The sequence below is a fragment of the Arabidopsis lyrata genome (assembly GCF_000004255.2).
Source record: "Arabidopsis lyrata subsp. lyrata unplaced genomic scaffold ARALYscaffold_4, whole genome shotgun sequence".
In the NCBI taxonomy this organism is placed as follows: Eukaryota; Viridiplantae; Streptophyta; class Magnoliopsida; order Brassicales; family Brassicaceae; genus Arabidopsis; species Arabidopsis lyrata.
In genome coordinates this window covers 17931632-17950455 of record NW_003302552.1, presented here as the reverse complement: position 1 = coordinate 17950455, position 18824 = coordinate 17931632, and the positions used below count along the sequence as shown (strand labels likewise).

General features: G+C 32.7%; 2 protein-coding genes across 4 annotated transcripts in view; one reads left to right on the top strand and one right to left on the bottom strand.

The window, feature by feature from the left end:
* Positions 1-1335, top strand: part of LOC9317574 (WAT1-related protein At2g37460) — a 2879-nt gene extending 1544 nt beyond the window's left edge. Inside the window, exons 4-7 of the mRNA XM_021029897.1 lie at positions 25-278; positions 354-515; positions 607-758; positions 851-1335. Of these exons, the coding sequence (XP_020885556.1) occupies positions 25-278; positions 354-515; positions 607-758; positions 851-1058 (776 nt within the window). The 3' untranslated portion in view covers positions 1059-1335. The remainder of the gene's footprint in view (positions 1-24; positions 279-353; positions 516-606; positions 759-850) is intronic.
* Positions 1336-4043: 2708 nt separating this feature from the next.
* LOC9315741 (type I inositol polyphosphate 5-phosphatase 8) lies at positions 4044-8348 on the bottom strand. 3 transcript variants are annotated; one of them, XM_021027143.1, is made up of 11 exons: positions 7847-8348; positions 6710-6825; positions 6542-6626; positions 6376-6435; positions 5860-5944; positions 5637-5741; positions 5153-5543; positions 4868-5052; positions 4673-4778; positions 4425-4573; positions 4044-4336 (listed from the first exon to the last, which is right to left on the bottom strand). In XM_021027143.1, the coding sequence occupies exons 2-11, from the start codon at positions 6731-6733 to the stop codon at positions 4048-4050; spliced, it is 1479 nt and encodes a 492-aa protein (XP_020882802.1). In that variant the 5' UTR covers positions 6734-6825; positions 7847-8348; the 3' UTR covers positions 4044-4047. The 3 variants fall into 3 exon arrangements, with proteins under 3 accessions (XP_020882802.1, XP_020882804.1, XP_020882803.1); XM_021027145.1 differs by lacking the exon at positions 7847-8348 and adding an exon at positions 7533-7823; XM_021027144.1 differs by lacking the exon at positions 7847-8348 and having other exon boundaries at positions 6710-7027.
* Positions 8349-18824: the final 10476 nt, after the last annotated feature.

Sequence of the window (18824 nt, the reverse complement as noted above, 5' to 3'; positions counted from 1 at the left end):
AAAGGATCCGAGGGCGGCACTGTGACCTGGACCTTATTATCTGGGCTCGAAAGAGTAAGCTACGGTGCATTAGGAGCGCGGGTAAGGTGGTTGGGACATTGGCTACTGTTGGAGGAGCCATGATCATGACACTTGTCAAAGGCCCAGTTGTTGACCTCTTTTGGACCAAAGGAGTCTCTGCACATAACACAGCTGGGACCGACATTCATAGTGCCATCAAAGGCGCAGTATTGGTCACAATTGGTTGTTTTAGCTATGCATGTTTCATGATTCTCCAAGTAAGACGAATTTTGACAATGAATCAATGTTTTTCATTTATGGATCAATTTTGACAATGAATCAATGTTTTTCAGGCGATAACATTAAGGACTTACCCCGCTGAGCTCTCTCTCACAGCATGGATATGCCTTATGGGGACAATAGAAGGAACCGCCGTGGCATTAGTGATGGAGAAAGGAAATCCCGGCGCATGGGCCATTGGTTGGGACACTAAACTTCTTACAGCCACCTATAGTGTAAGCATACATATCTCAGTAGGCTAGTGACTCATGGACTTCACCATCTATGTCAATAACTTAAAATTATTGGAATACAAAATGTATGCAGGGGATAGTGTGCTCAGCATTGGCTTACTACGTTGGAGGAGTGGTGATGAAAACCAGAGGTCCTGTGTTTGTGACAGCTTTCAGTCCTCTTTGTATGATCATAGTAGCGATTATGTCGACCATCATCTTTGCTGAGCAAATGTATCTTGGAAGGTAAGCAAGACACAAACAACAACATCTAAGACGAGTTTTAAATACCAAGATTGAAAGAAGGGTAATAAAAAATATTCTTTAATTTGTGGCAGGGTTCTTGGTGCGGTAGTTATATGTGCAGGATTATACCTTGTGATATGGGGCAAAGGCAAAGATTACAAATATAATTCCACACTGCAATTAAATGACGAATCAGCACAACCAAAGCTAGAACTAATCGGGAAGGATAATGTTGATCATGAAGTCATTACTATAAGCAAGCAAGGAGAACAAAGAAGAACAGTTGTAGAAACAGTCTAACTTAACGGTATCGGCACAAATGTTTTTCATGGAGGAGTAACGTATAGCAGTTTCATTTGTTGTCCACTATGTTTCAGAGCAACAATACCATAGAATTGCTAACTACCATGGGAGAAAAATAATTGTCTAATTAAGAGGAACAGAGATGCAAAAAAAAAAAAATGATGAAATTATTGGATTCATGCAATACACAATGTATATGATCATTGCAGTTGTATTGGCTACACCAAAAATTGTGACAATATTCCAGAGAATAAATATCGACTATTTGGGACAATGATTTTGGTGAATCAGTTTAGTTCTATGGTTCGATTGATTTTGAGTCAAATTAATATGAACAGAAAATAGTGTTTGAACCGGTATGTGGTCTGAGGATCTCGACTCTTCCCTCATGTACCACAGTTGTTTCATCCTACCACCTTTCCACAAGATTTGATTTCTCACTTATTAGGCTATTAGCACTTCACTGTTTGCGTTTAATTAAAGGTTTGGAAAATTGGATATAAAAGATGTCTACATATATACATTTTTGGTGAAATTATCACTTTCGACTAAACTATCTCTACACTCTATTTCAAACAGTTTTTTTTAAAAGATAACCAGAAAAACATGTAGATATACAAGAATAAAGATGATTAGAAGTTAATTTTTTTTTTCTTTTTTGTTGAAAAAGTTGATTTTTTTATAAATAAAGTTTCGTCAAATTTTGTTAGAAAACGTTTTTTAGATTTTTACGAAAGTCAGAGTGTGTATTCTACACTTTTGTATATGTTCTACGAATTTTATACTTGTTTTCCATTCTGAAAACTTCAAAAATCCGAATATCAAATTTCCAAAATATTTGGAATATGCATTTTATGCTTTGCTTTATGTTCTAATATTTTTTTTAATATTCATTCTACTAATTACTTCATTTTTTGTCATCGTTAGAAATTATAATTTTTTTTTTAGAATTCTCTAAATATATAAAGTGAAATTTCAGAAAAAAAAAAAAACTGAATATTATTTTAGATTACTTATTAAATAAAATTTAATTTGTTTAAATTACCCTCCCCTGACTCAAAACCAATCATAGCACCCTTCCCTGATTCAAAACGTACTCTTCTCAAGAAATGAAAACGATCAGTAATTCCAAACCTTATCTTTACTCTGATAAACATTATATAAATAGTGATTTTTTCATTGAAATCAAGATCAACAACTTGCATTGGTTGAAAACCCATTTGCGTATCTCAATAATAAAATAATGATATTTTTAATTATTTAATTATTTTTGTAGTTGTTGAAAGTTTTAAACCAATCACAATGGGTCAAGTGTAGATATGGTTTCTAAGATAGTTTCTCAAATAAGAAACTACTCTCATAGTATCATTTTTTTTTAATTGATTGTTTTAATGGGGATGGAGGTGCTCTCATGTTTCCACTTGTTTTATTGTTTTTTCTCTCTCCCTTATCTCTTCCATGGATTCGTTTCAGTCTCTTTCCTCTAATTTTGGTAGAAACCCTCTTAGTGATCTTGCAGAGATGGCATGTATGAAGAAGGCACTACCATTCCTTTTAATGGTATTGTTGCAGATAGGGCTAGCAGGAATGGACATTCTCACAAAGGATGCCCTAAACAAAGGCATGAGCATTTACGTTCTTTCCGTCTACCGTCACGGCGTTATATCAACTTCTCTCAAAAAACATAATTCAATGTTTGGTTTTAGTAGTTTCAAGACCATGATAGGAGATTATCATTCAAGCCTAATTGTTCCTTTTTTTTAAAACTCAAACGCAAAAGTATACGTGGTTTTTACGTCTAAAACAATCACAGCTCTATAGTTTGATATAAATTGGGATAACACAATGTTGAGTCTCTTTTATTTGTGGATGGTTCTTGGACGTTTAACATATGTTAGAAGACAAAAGAATTGTAACGGTTTTCTATATTTGTCGTCTGTGGCTTTGCCAATATCATGCATTAAATTTGAGTACTTAACATTTAGTGTTCTCTATACAAACTAATTATTGGTAATGATGTAAAAAAAACAAGATGGTGAGACCGAAGATGACACCGATATATAATATTCTTCAAAATAGCGCTTCTTAGAGTACTATTTATTTTTTCTTCGAATTCTTTCAATTAATTATTTTCTATCAGACATCTCTCTTCCTTTATTGACTTAATCTGATTTAATTTCCATATCGTTCATGTATTTTGCGTATAAATAGTCCAGTGATCGCTCAAAACTTATTCAATCTGGGGATGAAATACACGACAGCTACATTTGCAATTGCCTTGTACAACACTTTACCTGCGGTCACGTTCATCCTCGCCTTAATATTCAGGCTCGAAAGTGTGAAGCTTCAAAGTATCAGGAGTGCAGCTAAGGTGGTTGGAACAGTGACTACAGTTGGAGGAATCATGGTCATGACACTTGTAAAAGGTCCAGCTCTTGACCTCTTCTGGACTAACGGACCCTCTGCACATAACACAGTTGGGACCGATATTCATAGCTCCATCAAAGGCGCAGTTTTAGTCACAATTGGTTGTTTCAGCTATGCATGTTTCATAATCCTACAAGGCTATTTTCAAAAAAAAAATATTAAAAAATACACGTGTAGATCGATTTGGACTATGAATCAAATGCTTTTTTCAAGCAATCACATTGAAGACTTAGTGAGAGACTCTCCATTGTATATGCTCTTATGTAGTTCATCTTTTTCAATTTTACCTTTATATATATAAACAAAAGCAAAAGCTTTATATTCCACTTAATTTATAAACAAAGTAAAAAACTAATCTACACAATTCGATCTGAACCAAAACTTAGCTAATAGAGGGAAACAAGGAAAAAAGGTAACCCAATATTAAAATAATTTAAACAATCCTGCTTTTGCCAAATTTGAAAGCTCCATTGTCCAATCCTAGGAATCCATGTGTCATCTCTTCTTTGTCAACATGAAAACATCCAAAAAGAAATAGAAACAAAAAACCAAAAGTAAATTAGGAAGCAGACGATATAAGTCTAGGTTGTGTATCTATACAACTCTGTGCACGTGTGAGTAACAAGATCTCTTCAGCTTGAACTTTCCCGTGGCACGTATAAGGCAATACCGGGTTGGGACGATGATTTTGGTTAACGGGTTTAGTTTTCCGGTTCGATTGATTCTGAGTCAAGTCAATATGTACCGAAAATAGAGATTGAACCGGTCGATGGTCCGAGAATTTCGACTCTCCCCTCACGTACCAAAGTTGTTTCATTCCGTCACCTTTCCACAATATCCTATCACACCTGAAATAAATGATTTTGAAAACAACAATAGAAAATTAACGTTTAATATAATCATTACAAAATATTTAGTGCATGTTAATTATCTTACCAAGCCGGAGTTCTTCGTTTTTCCTTTGATTTTTCGGTTTGAACAACGTAATTATCAGAGTTTATTCGATATTTATATGTTGGTGCGAAATAAATCTTCCCTTCTTCCCATCCCTTAAAAATCCTACCAGCTCTTTGTTCTATCTTAAGCTGCAAACAGAAAAAGAAATAAACATGTTTTAGTTTAATTACTCTTGTATAAGCAATCATAAAAATAATTAATCAATTTTAAATTAAAATTATACTAACCTGATCTTTCTCTAGAAGTGCTTCCCAATCATGGTTTCTAAGCTGTTCATGCACGTCACTGCTCGCGCTCAGCCGATAATTCAAATCTCCGAGCCATATTACTTTACTGTAACATAACCAACGTGATAAAACGATTAAAACATGAAACTTCATATTAAAAAAACGAACGTTATACGAGCATTTTTATAAACTTACTCATGGTCCATAATTGTCTCCGGTCGAGAATCTTTAGAAGAACGTGAAAATCTTGTCCTCTTAAATATTTCGGACACATCTAAGTTTCTTCTGAGCTCGTCGCCTTCTTTTTCTCCAGACGTAAGATGCGTACAAACGAAGCATAAACTTGTTTCATGCAACGACATGCTGATCGATACCGAACCCTACACAAGGTTATACATCGTTAGCTACCAAGCATACACGTTTATCAAAATATCTTAGAATCAGTTTTATTGAAACGTAATATGCAAATCTTGGACTAACCTTGTTTCCAAGATATCCCATGATACCACGGCCAACACATGAAACCTTGAGGTTGGTTATACGTTTCCGGAGATCATCTCTAACCCACACACACAAAAATATCCCCACCATCTGTTTACTCGCCGCAAGGCTATACCCACGAGGAGGAGTCGAATTGCATGGAATTATTCGGTTATCATCTGAGAGACCTGAGAAGCTGAAACGGGGCTGTTGTGATGATTTCGTAAGTTCGAAGGAGGTTCTATGATTTTTAACAAGTTCGAGCTCATTTTGAGCTAAGTCGTTGTTGTTGTTCAAGGCTTCTCGGATAAGAGACAACCACTTAGCCGCAGGACCATTATCCTCTGCTCCAAGTACGTTACCGGCATTTAACGGCACGATTTCTTGAAACCTAAACAAAACAAAGTATTGATGTTATAATTAGTCCAAATATATATATTAAAAGTACGAGATCGAAAACTAATTAATATGATTATATGCATACCCTAGCACGTAAATGTCGGCATCGGCGGGAGATTTAAGCCAATCTTTTAAGTCTAGTCCTTCATGTGGCGACTTCCCTCCCACGTTCCATGTCCCCACGAACATTCTAATCATCAACAATTAAAAAATTTACAACGTTAATGATCATAGCTAATTATAGACCAAAGCTAAATTATATAAGGATACAAAATAATTTATAGGTTAATCATGAAAGTATTTATTACTTAAGATCAAGCTTGTCATCAACGCGTGTCACATGTTGTTCACCGGTTGAATGTTTTAAATCCCCATTTCCTTGGCCCAACCAACCTATTTCAACCAGAAAACATAAACAAAACCAATTAATTACACATTCAGACTATTATTATATTCAGACAGAGATATTAAGTGGATAAAACAAAAACTGGTGAATTGTGAGAGTAGCAAGTACACCTAAAACCAAAGACTTTTTTTAACTTACCGCCTAAACCTAATCTCTCACCCTACACGTGGAGACAGATGATACAACTAATCTCTATTTATCACTTTTAAAACACGAATTTCAAGCAAAAATCTCAGTTCCTTTTTTGCGGTCGTTTTTAACACAGATGTCTAATCCTATGGCTTAAGATGGACCCAAAGCTTTATGTTGTACGGAGACTGTCTCAGTTTAAGTACGGTTAACGGACAATAGATACGACGCCGTTTTCGATGCAACAAAACAATATAATAAAATTCATGAGCTGTTTTTATGGTTTTACCTGGAAAATCTTCCGGCACGATCATGTCGGAGCAGCTTTTTCGCCTCGGTTCCATCCTCCCTTGAAAAACAAAAAAAATAACTCCGCTAAGTCAGACGAGAATACTAAGAAAACGGCAAGAAGTTCTTGGAAAAAAGATCCAAAACGGCACGAGTTAATCTCTCACCTTTGACTGGATAATCAGAGTGAAATTCGTAAGAGCCGCTACGAAGGTTTAGCCACTTCCTCACGACGGTTCTTGGCCAAGAAGACTGTAAAACGCAGCCGTTTTTAGCAAAGAAAAGAGTAATAAATTTAGGAGACTAAAAAACGACATGTAGTTTCAAGAACGTACCTTAGATTTCAAGATCTTCCCCATATTTGTGGATAGAACGTCCTGCCGTTTTTTCCGCCACCGTTGTTTGTAAAGAGTCTAGAACCACAATCTAGAGGATTATAAAGGATGAGGATCTGGAAATTAAGAGGTAAGCAAGATATTAGTTATGCGTAAATGAAAGCGAAATTAATGAAAAATAATGACGAATAATATTTATTAAGCAATTTGGTCCAATCAACAAGCAAGAAAGACAGAAATTAAAATGTAAAATAAGAAAACGAAGACAAAAATTGAACCAAAAATAATACTACTAGCAGCTAAATAATTCAACGGAAAATATATAAAAAATCCTAGTTGCAGGAGAATTGGAGACAGATATTTTAAAAACTAGAAAAATGATTAATTAGAGGCTCTTAAATTAAGGAGAATTCTATAACAAGCATGTTGGAGTACATGTCATGAAGCGGAACTATCCAGATGCTTCCTTTACAAAGAGGTAAAACAGAGTGTATGGAAACAGAGACTACTATTTTGTATAACAAACAAAACTGAGACCAAGAGTCTTAATTAAGGAGAATCAATAAAAAGCATGCTCAAAAATTTAATTAAGACATGTCATGAAGGAGAATTAATATAAAGCATGTTCGAAAATTTAATTAAGACATGTCATGATACGGAAGAAACCTTGTTCTTCATTTACCATGTAAAAGCTTGTGGTTTAAGCTTAGCCTTTAAGAGAGGAAAAAAACAGAGTTTTTGAAAACAGAGAATAACCCCAAATTTTGAAACTTTGTTTCTTGCTTTCGAAATAAAAGCTAATTATAAGAAAATATTAGCGTACCCATCTTTGAATTAGGAAGGTGCAATAACGAAATCGATTTGATATTTTTGATTGATGAGAGAAAGGATAAAAATTGGAAAGTATTTATTTGAATTTTTTTTTTTTCTGTGGCATGGTGTTAAATGAGAAAATAAGGAAACAGAGCTTTCATGAAGAAATAAAACAGAGCAAGTAACGAACAAGAAGGCACGAGGAAAATTCAAGCGACGATATTAGTGAGTTCAACAGTCTTGTCCGAAAACGACTTCTTCGTCAAGGAACAAATAGGTCATTACAGAGTTAGTAGCAGACTTGAAGGGAAAAGTATTACTTACATGAGTATAAGTTATACAAAACAAGGTTTTGTGAACGAAAATGGAGAAGGGCCAGTTTAAATTTTGAAGGAGAAGAAAGAAACTTGTGAGGGAGAGAGAGAAAAGTTGTGAAGGATGAAGAGAAACGTTGTGCACTTTATACGGCTGTAAAATGGAATTTATAAAAGTTGTGTTATGTGTGAGGTGGACTCATTGGACCAATATTTTATGTGTGATATTTTTAGTATTTAATGATACTTTACATTACCTAGGCAAGGTTATTAAAATGTGAATTAGGATGGGAAGGTTAGTAGTAGAAAGTTATGGTAATCGTGTTAATTATAGAAGGGTTGTGGAAAAAGGAAGTTATACGATTTTTATTTTCTTTGTAATAACATAACATGAAATTATTTTGGAATACATGCATTAGCATTACATTTTCCAACGATTAGAAAATTCCGGGTCAACTCCTTGGCATCTCTCAAATGAATCCTTTTGTATGGTTGACTTCTTGAGACAAGTTTCACATTGAGCCCACGGTTTTGTTATAACATTGAAAATTTGAAATTATGAGTATAATCAAAACAAGCAGGATTTAATTACAGTAATCAAATTAACTAATAACTTACGACTGAATTATGAACTCAACTATTCAATCGTCTCTCCAATATTTCTTTAAAACTTAACAAAAAATATACATTTAAACCCTTTAAAAATAGAGACATAAAAGAAATGTGAATGACACAATAACCTTTTTAGCACAGTGTTACATTTAACATTTTAAGTCTTACCAAATTTGGAGCTTTAAATATTACTCTCTCCGTTTTCGAATAGTTGTCGTTTTAGAGAAATGTTTTTGTTTTTAATTAGTTGTCGTTTTCAGTTTTCGATGCAAAATTTATTACTTTTTTATTTTTTATATTTATTTTTATTATGCAACTTGATTTACTATTGGTTAAATTGTGTTTAGGTAAATAATTAATGATATTTTTATATTGAAAAACTAACAACATTAATAGTTTCTTAATTTGTGTGCATATAGTTAAAACGACAATTATTCGAAAACGGAGGGAGTATTGAATCTTTCTTTGAAACTTTTGCTTCTTTTTCTGATTTGGTTATGATATTTAATACAAGCATTAGCAACATACATTTACACCTAGTTTCTTTAAAAAAACAAAGAAGAAGATGCTTTTCCCCAAAAAAAAAAAAAAGTTTTCTGACGTGGAAATACTGCAAATCAAACTGCAATTGGCAGAGTTGACACATACCGTACAAATGTCTTGGTCAAATCAGTTAAGTTCTTTTGAAAACGTGTACTATTTTGCTTTTATCTTCAAACTTGTTAATTTTCCCCCATATATAAATAAAACAAAAACAAAACCAATTATATACTTATTATTCACATTTTTTTGCCATGAAAATGTGTAAATACAACCATTAATGACTAAATGTTGTTAGAGTTTCTAGTAAATGGGTCGTTTGGGAATTGGGACATTCAATAAATTGGAACGATAGTAAAAATATAGAAATGGAACGAGTGTATATTACTATTTGGACAATCAAAAAGGAACTAAACTGCATTTATTATGAAATACCACTCCCTCCGTTTCATAATATAAGTCGTTTTGGAGAAAAATTTTTGTTTCACAATATAAATCGTTTTCAAGTTTCTATGCAAATTATATATTATTTTAATATTTTATAATTATTTATATTATGCAGTCTCGTTTGTGATTGATTGAACTTTTTAAAAGTGGATCTTCTTAATCTACGTGCTTAAAACTAAACCGACTTATATTATGAAACGGAAAGAGTAATTAATTTTGAAGAAATGAATCATACTATCCTAAAAGATGAAGAATATTTAAAAAAAAAAAAAAAAAGATAAAGAGGTTCGCTAGCTACGCCTTATGTGATTATTCTCATGCTTCAAAAATGTAAAAGGGCAGCAATCTTAAGAAATTATTGGTTTAAGCCAACTATTTATCTTTACACAGTTTACAACCCAATAGACAAAGGTTATTGGACACTTTTTCATGAATGTTTAGTTAATACTCCCTCCGTTTTCGAATAGTTGTCGTTTTAGAGAAAAAATTTTGTTTTTATTTAGTTGTCGTTTTCAGTTTTCGATGCAAAATTTATTACTTTTTTATTTTTTATATTTATTTTTATTATGCAACTTGATTTACTATTGGTTAAATTATGTTTAGGTAGATAATTAATGATATTTTTATATTGAAAAACTAACAACATTAATAGTTTCTTAATTTGTGTGCATATAATTAAAACGACAACTATTCGAAAACGGAGGGAGTACTATATAGACGTCTGCAATCTGCACAATTGGATAAAACGTTATTGATTTCCTTGAACGTTTTAAACATTTTCTTGTTTATTATATAGATTTATTAGAGCCATTAGCCATCTATATATATATATATATATACAGACGCCTATATGTGTTTGTGAAAAAAAAACCTCGGAAAATTGAACTTTTGAAGAGCTCTTTTTTGACTAACCCACAAAAACCTACGAATCGTCAATTCGTCATCGTGCTTAACACTCGGACATGTGTTCCAACTCCTTTATTATTTTAGTCTTCGTACAAATCAGAATTCCACAAACATGCATATAAATATAATTAATAACCAACTAATCACATAATCTTAGACGACACGTCCTGATTTATCTACGGTCCGTATATTAACGCAACATATATAGATCAGGTAGGTTAAATTCTCGCATTTATTGATCTCCTGTCTTTCTCACTATGGATATGATCTTATCGATCCATTTACAAGGAGAGATGAAGATCCATGTTCCCCGATGTATTAACAATTATTAATACCTCTTCTAAATCCCATTAACTTATTAAGCTAATTGTTCTTTCGGAGTTTTAGATGTTTGACTAGTCGAAGAAGCTTCCAATATGCATATTTTATATTGCTTATATATTTCCCCTTTGGATTAAATTATTAAATGTTTTAAACATTTTGCAACTGTGGCTTATTTTTACGGGTCTGCGTAGATTAATTGAACTAATGCGGGCGACCTAACATGCACGTCGGATTTTACAAACGACAAGTAATGCTTCATTATCTCAAATCTCTTGATACCGATCTATAAGTCATATTTATCCATATTTCGTTTCTGAGGATTTAACATATAAGTCAATAGTATTAACATATATATATATATATATATTAACATATATATATATATACTTTTAATAACTTTATCGGTGAATTTAACTCGTTCAATGAAAATATAAGATGACGTACGTGAACATTCTAAAATCTATTAAAGATGTGTACTATATATTGCACTTTACAAGTTTACATCGTGGTTGTATTAGAAACTTAGGTTAACTTAAAGTATCTCAAAGTGCAATTGCTAATTAATTAGCAGTGATCTAATTAAGCGGATAAAACTAGGTTAAATGCAGCATTCTATCAAAATTCAGTAATTTGTTTTTTCAATTTTTATACAGTAGATATTTTGAAAAACGAATTTCATGAACTTAGAATAGAAAAACGAAAATCTTGAAACCTATAACGTTCAATCACCTCAAAAAAGTGAAAATAACGAATGAGATAAAATTTTACACATTTAAAATATTTACATAAATCCATTTTATTTGAAAATTCATTTATAATATTAATTTGGAAAAAAATCTAGGCAGGTTAATATTATATTTAACATAATTTTAAAATATTTAAGTCTGCGATTTTCAATAGAAAATAGTTATTTAAATATCAGATAAGAAAATAATAGTAAATATATTATTTTATTTTAATTAGAAATATACATGTTTAAACGTTTATCCTAGTCATGTCATCATGATTCATTTCATTAAAAATATGTATATATTTGATTAGAGCCGGTCTAAGAATCATTAAGTTAATAGTAAATATATTATTTTATTTTAATGCAGCCCGCAAGGTGGTGGGCGAGTGGTAGGGCGAGTCTGGAGTTGAGGGTGAAATCTCCGAACCCGGGTTCAATCTTCTTCCCTCGCTGTTATCAACACTTTGTTGGGAAGTCTGGGCTTGGGCTTCGGCCCAGACAGTTTATCTGGTAGTCTGGTAACAGGCGATTCAGCTACCCCCGGACATTAGTCGGAAAGCATTACAAACTCGGTTCAGGCAGTGTGGTAGCCCATCCTTCGGAGTGGTAGTGAGTCCACTCTATAGCACTCCGGTGCGTTCCTACCGAGGCTGACCGGATCAGCCGATCGGGTATATAAAAAAAAATCATTAATGCATCTAATAATTTTGTTTTTTTATACGAGGATTCAATAATACAGTGCCTCCATGTGTAAGAATAAAAAAAAGAAGTAGAAATGACTATGATCGTCTCTCTAGAAAGTGGACTAGTTTACTTTTCACTGGACATTTTGGAGGTAAAGGATTAAGACATCTATATTTTAATATATATATATATATATATATATATATATATATATATTGATGGAAAAATATATTCTTTGGATCGGAGGTAGATGATATGTGTGATTTCGTGTTGACTCTATGCGAATAAACTACCCCATGGGAACAATTTAGCTGTCCTCAACGTACAGACATGGAATTTGACAACAAAATGTTTCGAATACTATAATCTTGGTAATAAAACGTTAAATTCTTGATTACATGCATGGAGAAAACGGTCTTTTTCAACTCCAACTATTTGCAGGCGGGTTTTTCCAACCCAAACTATTACTCTTAGTCGATTTCAACCCAAACCTAAAATTAATTCAAAATCGAAACCTGAACTAATGCAAATGAGCCGATTTCAACACGACGCGGAACGGTGTTAGTTCGGAAATTAACGGTTATTCAACCTTGGGTAATTCTCTCTCTACAACATTCATCAAACCTTGAAAATAAAATCAAATAACTTTGAGAACTGTTAACTTCCGAACTAACATTGTTTCACGTCGTGTTGAAATCGGCTCATTTACATTAGTTTAGGTTTTGATTTTGTATTATTTTTGGGTTCGGGTTGAAATCGACTAGGGATCATAGTTTGGGTTGGAAAAACCCGCCAGCAAATAGTTGAGGTTGAAAAATGCTATTTTCCCTTACATGCATGTGTCATTAAAGTAACATTTTCAGCCATTAAGTAATAAACCAAGGTGGTCGAGAGAAAAAGAAATGGGGCTAACAAGTGAAGTTCATAAAAGGACAAATACTATAAGTTTAGTTTGGCGATTACTCAAGTTTACAATTTAAGGCAGATATACTGACCCTTGATCACAACTGTTTTACTAGGTGATTGTCTAATCTTAATTTAAAACAAAATCTTAGATCCGAGTAACAACAAGAAAATATGTGTTGCTATTGCCAACAACAAAAAAAATAATGTCTAGACCCGATCATCTAGAGTATTGCCATAAAATAAACAATCAAAAATAGAGAGTATGAATAATCTTTAACAAGAAGAGAGTATGAATAGTATATAGGTTGTGATTTGTGAACTTATATGTGCTTAGACTAGAAAAGAACACCATGTTTAAACTTAAAATATTTATAGTCTAATCATATATTTCAGATTTCAGTATCACATATATATATATATATATATATATATATATATATATAACTTTTTCGTTTGTTAAGTCACTAAACTTGAGGTAATTAAATTAAAGTCTATAAATTGTTGAAAGAAAATCGTATTGATGTGATATTGTAACATATTAAAATTAAAATATATATCTTGATGAAAATTAGTGTTTCATAAAGAGATTTGTCAATAAAAGATAAATAAATAAATGGTCATATCATGAATTTTAGGATATTTATTTAAACCACCTACATTCAAATTCGCATATAAAAGAACCTCTAATTATCAAAATCATTTATATCATCACAAATAATTTTGATAAGTTATATCATCTTTGGTGAGAAAAAAGAAAAGGGGTTTTAGAACTCTTGAACGATGTTTAAATCTGGATTTTTTTTTTTTTTTGGCAAAGTTGGTTTATGGATAATAATCATTCAGTTGAGTTATTAATAAAAGTCCTTCCGTAAAACTCAATTGGTTATTGAGACGATTTTTGCTCGATCGACTTCTAATTACGAGCGCTGAAGTTCTCCTTTAAAACACTACCAAATCTATATATTTATATTTTTTTTTTTCCGGCAAAAACATACTTTCATTGATTTAAAAGAGTTATTACATAGTCATTTACAGAATTAATTGAGTACAATTATTACATATGCAGATGTATGTGCCATACATTAAGAAAAATACAGCATAAGGGAGATTAACGATGCTTTCCGAAGAGTAGTCTTACTCGCTAACCGACCATAAGATCCGTTATTGTCCAACTTCATATTTGATTTCTCTCTGTTACGATTGGCATGCAGCAACTTGTAGCTGAACTTTATTTTTGCAAACCGTAGCTTTAAACCTGATGTGTCCATAAATAACTCTGAAATGTAGACACAATGGTACCAAAGCGTCCGTACCAAGGTCTTTCTGAAAGAACTCGACTCTGTATTCTTCGAAGAGATCGCCTTACCAGATTTTGACAAATCCCTAAATATTACTCGAGATGACCATAGGTCTGAACACAATAACAAGTTCATGGTTACTTCTCTTAAAGAACCAACTTGTGATGTGTTTGAGCCCACGACATGATCGACATCATCATTACCAACAACCCACGTGTGTGGCATTTGAGAATCCATAATTCGAAGGTTCTGTTTTTGCAGATTTAGATGCATCATCACGGGGAAGAAACGATTTTTCTCTGTCTCTTGTATATATAGCCCACCGGTAAAGTCATCAAAAAATCATCAATTCCAGAATTGATGTCTTTACTTCTGATTTGATATCTGAGAAGTCCAAAATCTTTTAAGCAAAGTTGTTACATCATGGATTCCGGGATCAAAAACCAAAGTGAAACCTCCATACCATTGTGTAGGAGGAAATTCACCGGTTACAAACCGGAAATACCACCGGCAAACACCGGACATAAACCTGCCAAATGGAAGGACATAACTATTCTTTCGAATCGACATGGAATTAACGGCTTTAAACCAGTTACGATAGAAGCCAACGGATGCAACACTTGTCAAAGTCGGATCCGAAACTCCCAAAGAAATCTGGGTGTGTTTAGACGCTACCCAAGTCGGAGATGGTGCAAATATCAAAACCGTGAAACAAATTGATGTCATGAGACTCATATCTATCACCAACATCAATGAAAAAAGGCAAACATCGAGAAGTTGTGATTTTGATTTTGCCATGGAAATTACTAGATCTATACTGGAGAGAAAGATGAAAATTAGAGGAAAAAGCAAAAGACCGACCGACGCCGGAGAAGCCAGCGCCGGCCGGGAAACTGTGATAAAGATTGTTTGCCGGAAGAAACAGTTTTTGGAGAAACGCCTTTTGGCGAGAGAAAATAGGCCTTTTTCTGTGAATTCTTCCGTTCTTCGGTGTTATCTCTCTGTCTCTCAGAAGGGAATCTCTGGAAATGGATAATAAATAGAAGGAAAGTAAAACAAGAAGATGCTTCGTTAGTTCGTTATGCAAAAATATATTTATATTTTATTATATCAACAAAATCCCTGACAATATTAAAATATGATTGGAAGAATATGTTAATTAATTAATTAAATATCGAAAAAGCTAACGAGCGTTTGAGATGGAATGGAACAATGAAAAGTGGGTTTGGTTAGTTAATCTACAAAAGGAGAATAAAAATCAGAAAAAAGGCTAAAGAAAACGAAAGTATAATCCAATTATTAGGGTTGTAACGATATGATGATTATAGTGTTCTAATCATTAAACTCACTTGCTAAAAGTTAAGTTCCCGAATAGATGCACATGTCCGATCTATATTTCAAAAAGGAAGAATGTAAAACAATAATGAATGCAAATGAGATGTAAAAGTGCCATGCATGATAATATATTGCGGAAGAAAATTCAGATATAAATTGGTACTAGGTAGATTTGATATATCTAATTTAGAATCTAACTATTATGTAACAACGTAAACACAAGCGCTATGATAGCATAACAACCAAACTTATGTATGTCCTTCGGTTATCTTATGATAAATTTAGTTTTGCATCAAATTCTGATGAGTCCATTTCAACCAACACCATATATACGTGTAACTTTAGGTATATGTTTTAGTACTTATACACTTAGTTAGAAATCGGATATATTTCACGGCTTCATATAACACTTTCTATAAAGCTCATTTTTGAAGAAAAGTCTGATTAATAAAGAAAAAACCCCATTAATCAATGTTTTTTTGATGATAGAGTTGAGAGACCAATGATTGTGTAGAGAGGGAAGTTGGTACCACTACTCTCCTAGAAAGTGCTCTCATATGGCCAGCTTTGGCAGGCAAGTGAGTGACCCACTTTTCTTAATTATGCCTCTTTAATATGCGTGAATCGTGATTAATATCGCTCTCATTCTAATTGAGTGTGATATAATTCTAATCCACGTTATTTAGAACTTTCCATCTGAAAACCATTTAGCTGTTTGGTAGATATTTTCTTAAGACTCTACTTCACTTTTTTATTTTCCTTAGAAGTTTCTTTTGAAAAGCACACTATGGGATAAATTACTGAAACAGAAAACATTTTAGTTCCAAATATAGAAATATATAATTAATCAACTTATTGAAGATTATAAATTACTGAAACAAAAAAAACATTTTAATTATATATATAAAACTGAAGATTATAATTTTATCTTTTTTAGTATGGTGTGATTGTGGTAGGACCTCGATTGCTATGAGTGTGGTTATGGTTGGGAGCAATCACACTGCTGAGATTTGGGTTGGGTAGCCGAAGCTAGTTTAGTTTCATGAAAAAATATTTGCGGCATACTAGAGTTTACTATATCATGCACGATTATCCAAAAACAATTGGTATTGATTCTATTGATTTGGCCAATTTGACTCTTTTACCGTTATGATGACATTTATATGATATATATATGATCCATGGCCAGTAATTAGTATTTTGAACTAGGAGTCTCAATGAGCTTTTAATTGACATTCGGTTAATAGAAACTAGCTAAGCAATGACATGAATGGTCTCCCGCTTTTTCCCACGAGAATCACATGAAATGCACTTCACTTCATGCCAAAGCAGAGTATGATTTAAACCTCTTATGATTAGCCTAATCAAGCTATATATTGATTTAATTATATAATATATTTAATTAATATAAGAACATTACATTAATCTCATTAATTTAATTATTTTGATGACTAAACAACCCACTTAGGGCTTGATTGGTTCTCCCGCTAGCACCCTCCTAGCGGTTGCTAGCGGTCGGTTGCGGTTGTTAGCGGTTGGTACCAATCATAGAAACCGCTCCGTACCGTTTCAAACCGCTCGAAATCGCTGAATTTCAAAAGCTCCTTCCCGCAAGCGTTTGCGGTTGCGGGCGGTAGCGGTTGGATTTTAAAAAAAAAAAAAAAAAAATCAAACGTTTACTTATAATTATTATAAAATATATTAATCTTATATATATCTTTCATCTTTGTATCACGTTCTCATCAGAAACCCTAATCAATATTCTAAAACCTTATTTTCTCAATGTCTTCCACCCAAACTGATGAAAATCAATTTGAATATTTTTTTCTTTCATTATATATTGCTTTTCTTTTTGATTGAATATATGTTTCGATTTGTTTTCTCGAATAGAAAATTACTTGCTTTTTGATTGAATTCAACGTTATTTACAGTTTGTCCCATTACTTGATACAATTTTTGGTGTTAACGACCCAACATAAAGTACTATCTTATTATAAAATTTCTTTATTTTTGAATAATTATTTAGTACTTTATTTATGGTTTTAATTATTAAGCATGTTCAATTTTTCTAATATTATCATAATAATATATTGGTGTTTTTATTTCTTCTTTTTTTTGTAATATTTTTTATTTTTTTAGTCACTTTTTATTTAACTGCTACCGCACCCGCTGGTTTACCAGTCATAAAACTTCCGCAAACGCATCCATTTTCAAACGCTAAACCAGTCGTTCAAAACGCTTGGTAACGCTTGAAACCGCAACCGCCCGCTTCCGTAAACTCCCGCAACCACAACCGCAACCGCTGCGTTTAAACCAGTCAGACCCTTAGACCATAAAGAATGCGTTTAGGATCTCTATAATGCACACAATTAATCGAATTTGGACCATCGGGTTCGTTGGGATTGATTTCCATCTTTACTAAAATCCTAAAATTTTGGAAAGCACCACCACCGACCTAAATTATATATACATGATAAAGAAGCATGTAAGTATTAATTTAATCTTATTTGTGAAGTAATTAAGTATTTAACTAATGATTTGTTGAAATAAGTGGGATATTCCGAGTATTAGTTAACAAGACCTATTCATTCTAGCTAGTAAGTAAGTATTAATATATATGGATGTTAATGTGATATACGTGATTCATGCATCAATAGAGTTGAGCATTTCATGCACCCAAAAAGAAATTCCTCAATGCTAGTAATTTATGTATTGTTTAAGATTATGCAATTTTAGTGGTGGTCGATCACACACAAAACTGGCCCATTACTACTAAGCAATAGAGTTGCATGCCTTATGCATATATACGAATATCCGATGCTGAGAAACAAGTGTGTTATCTCATATGCATGGACGATGATGAATCCATGTTTGGCTATGTGTTATATATGCTCATACGATTGTCCTTGTAACGATTCCAAAACTCATCAAAATTTGATGAAAAAGTGAGAGTTCTCATATAAATGCATGCATTCTACATACATATATTCTAAACCAGTGGGTCCCTTAAAAGTTAAAATATAGACCTTCAATAAACTTAAGTCACCAAATTTTCAGAATCAAAACTTGAGACATCGAACTACATTCTACAATATTATAAAATGATTCATCATGTTTGAAGCCGCGCATGCATATTATACATGTTTGTCTTTTATATATTTGTACTTCGCATGAATATATTTAGTATTTAGTACTCCCTCCGTTTC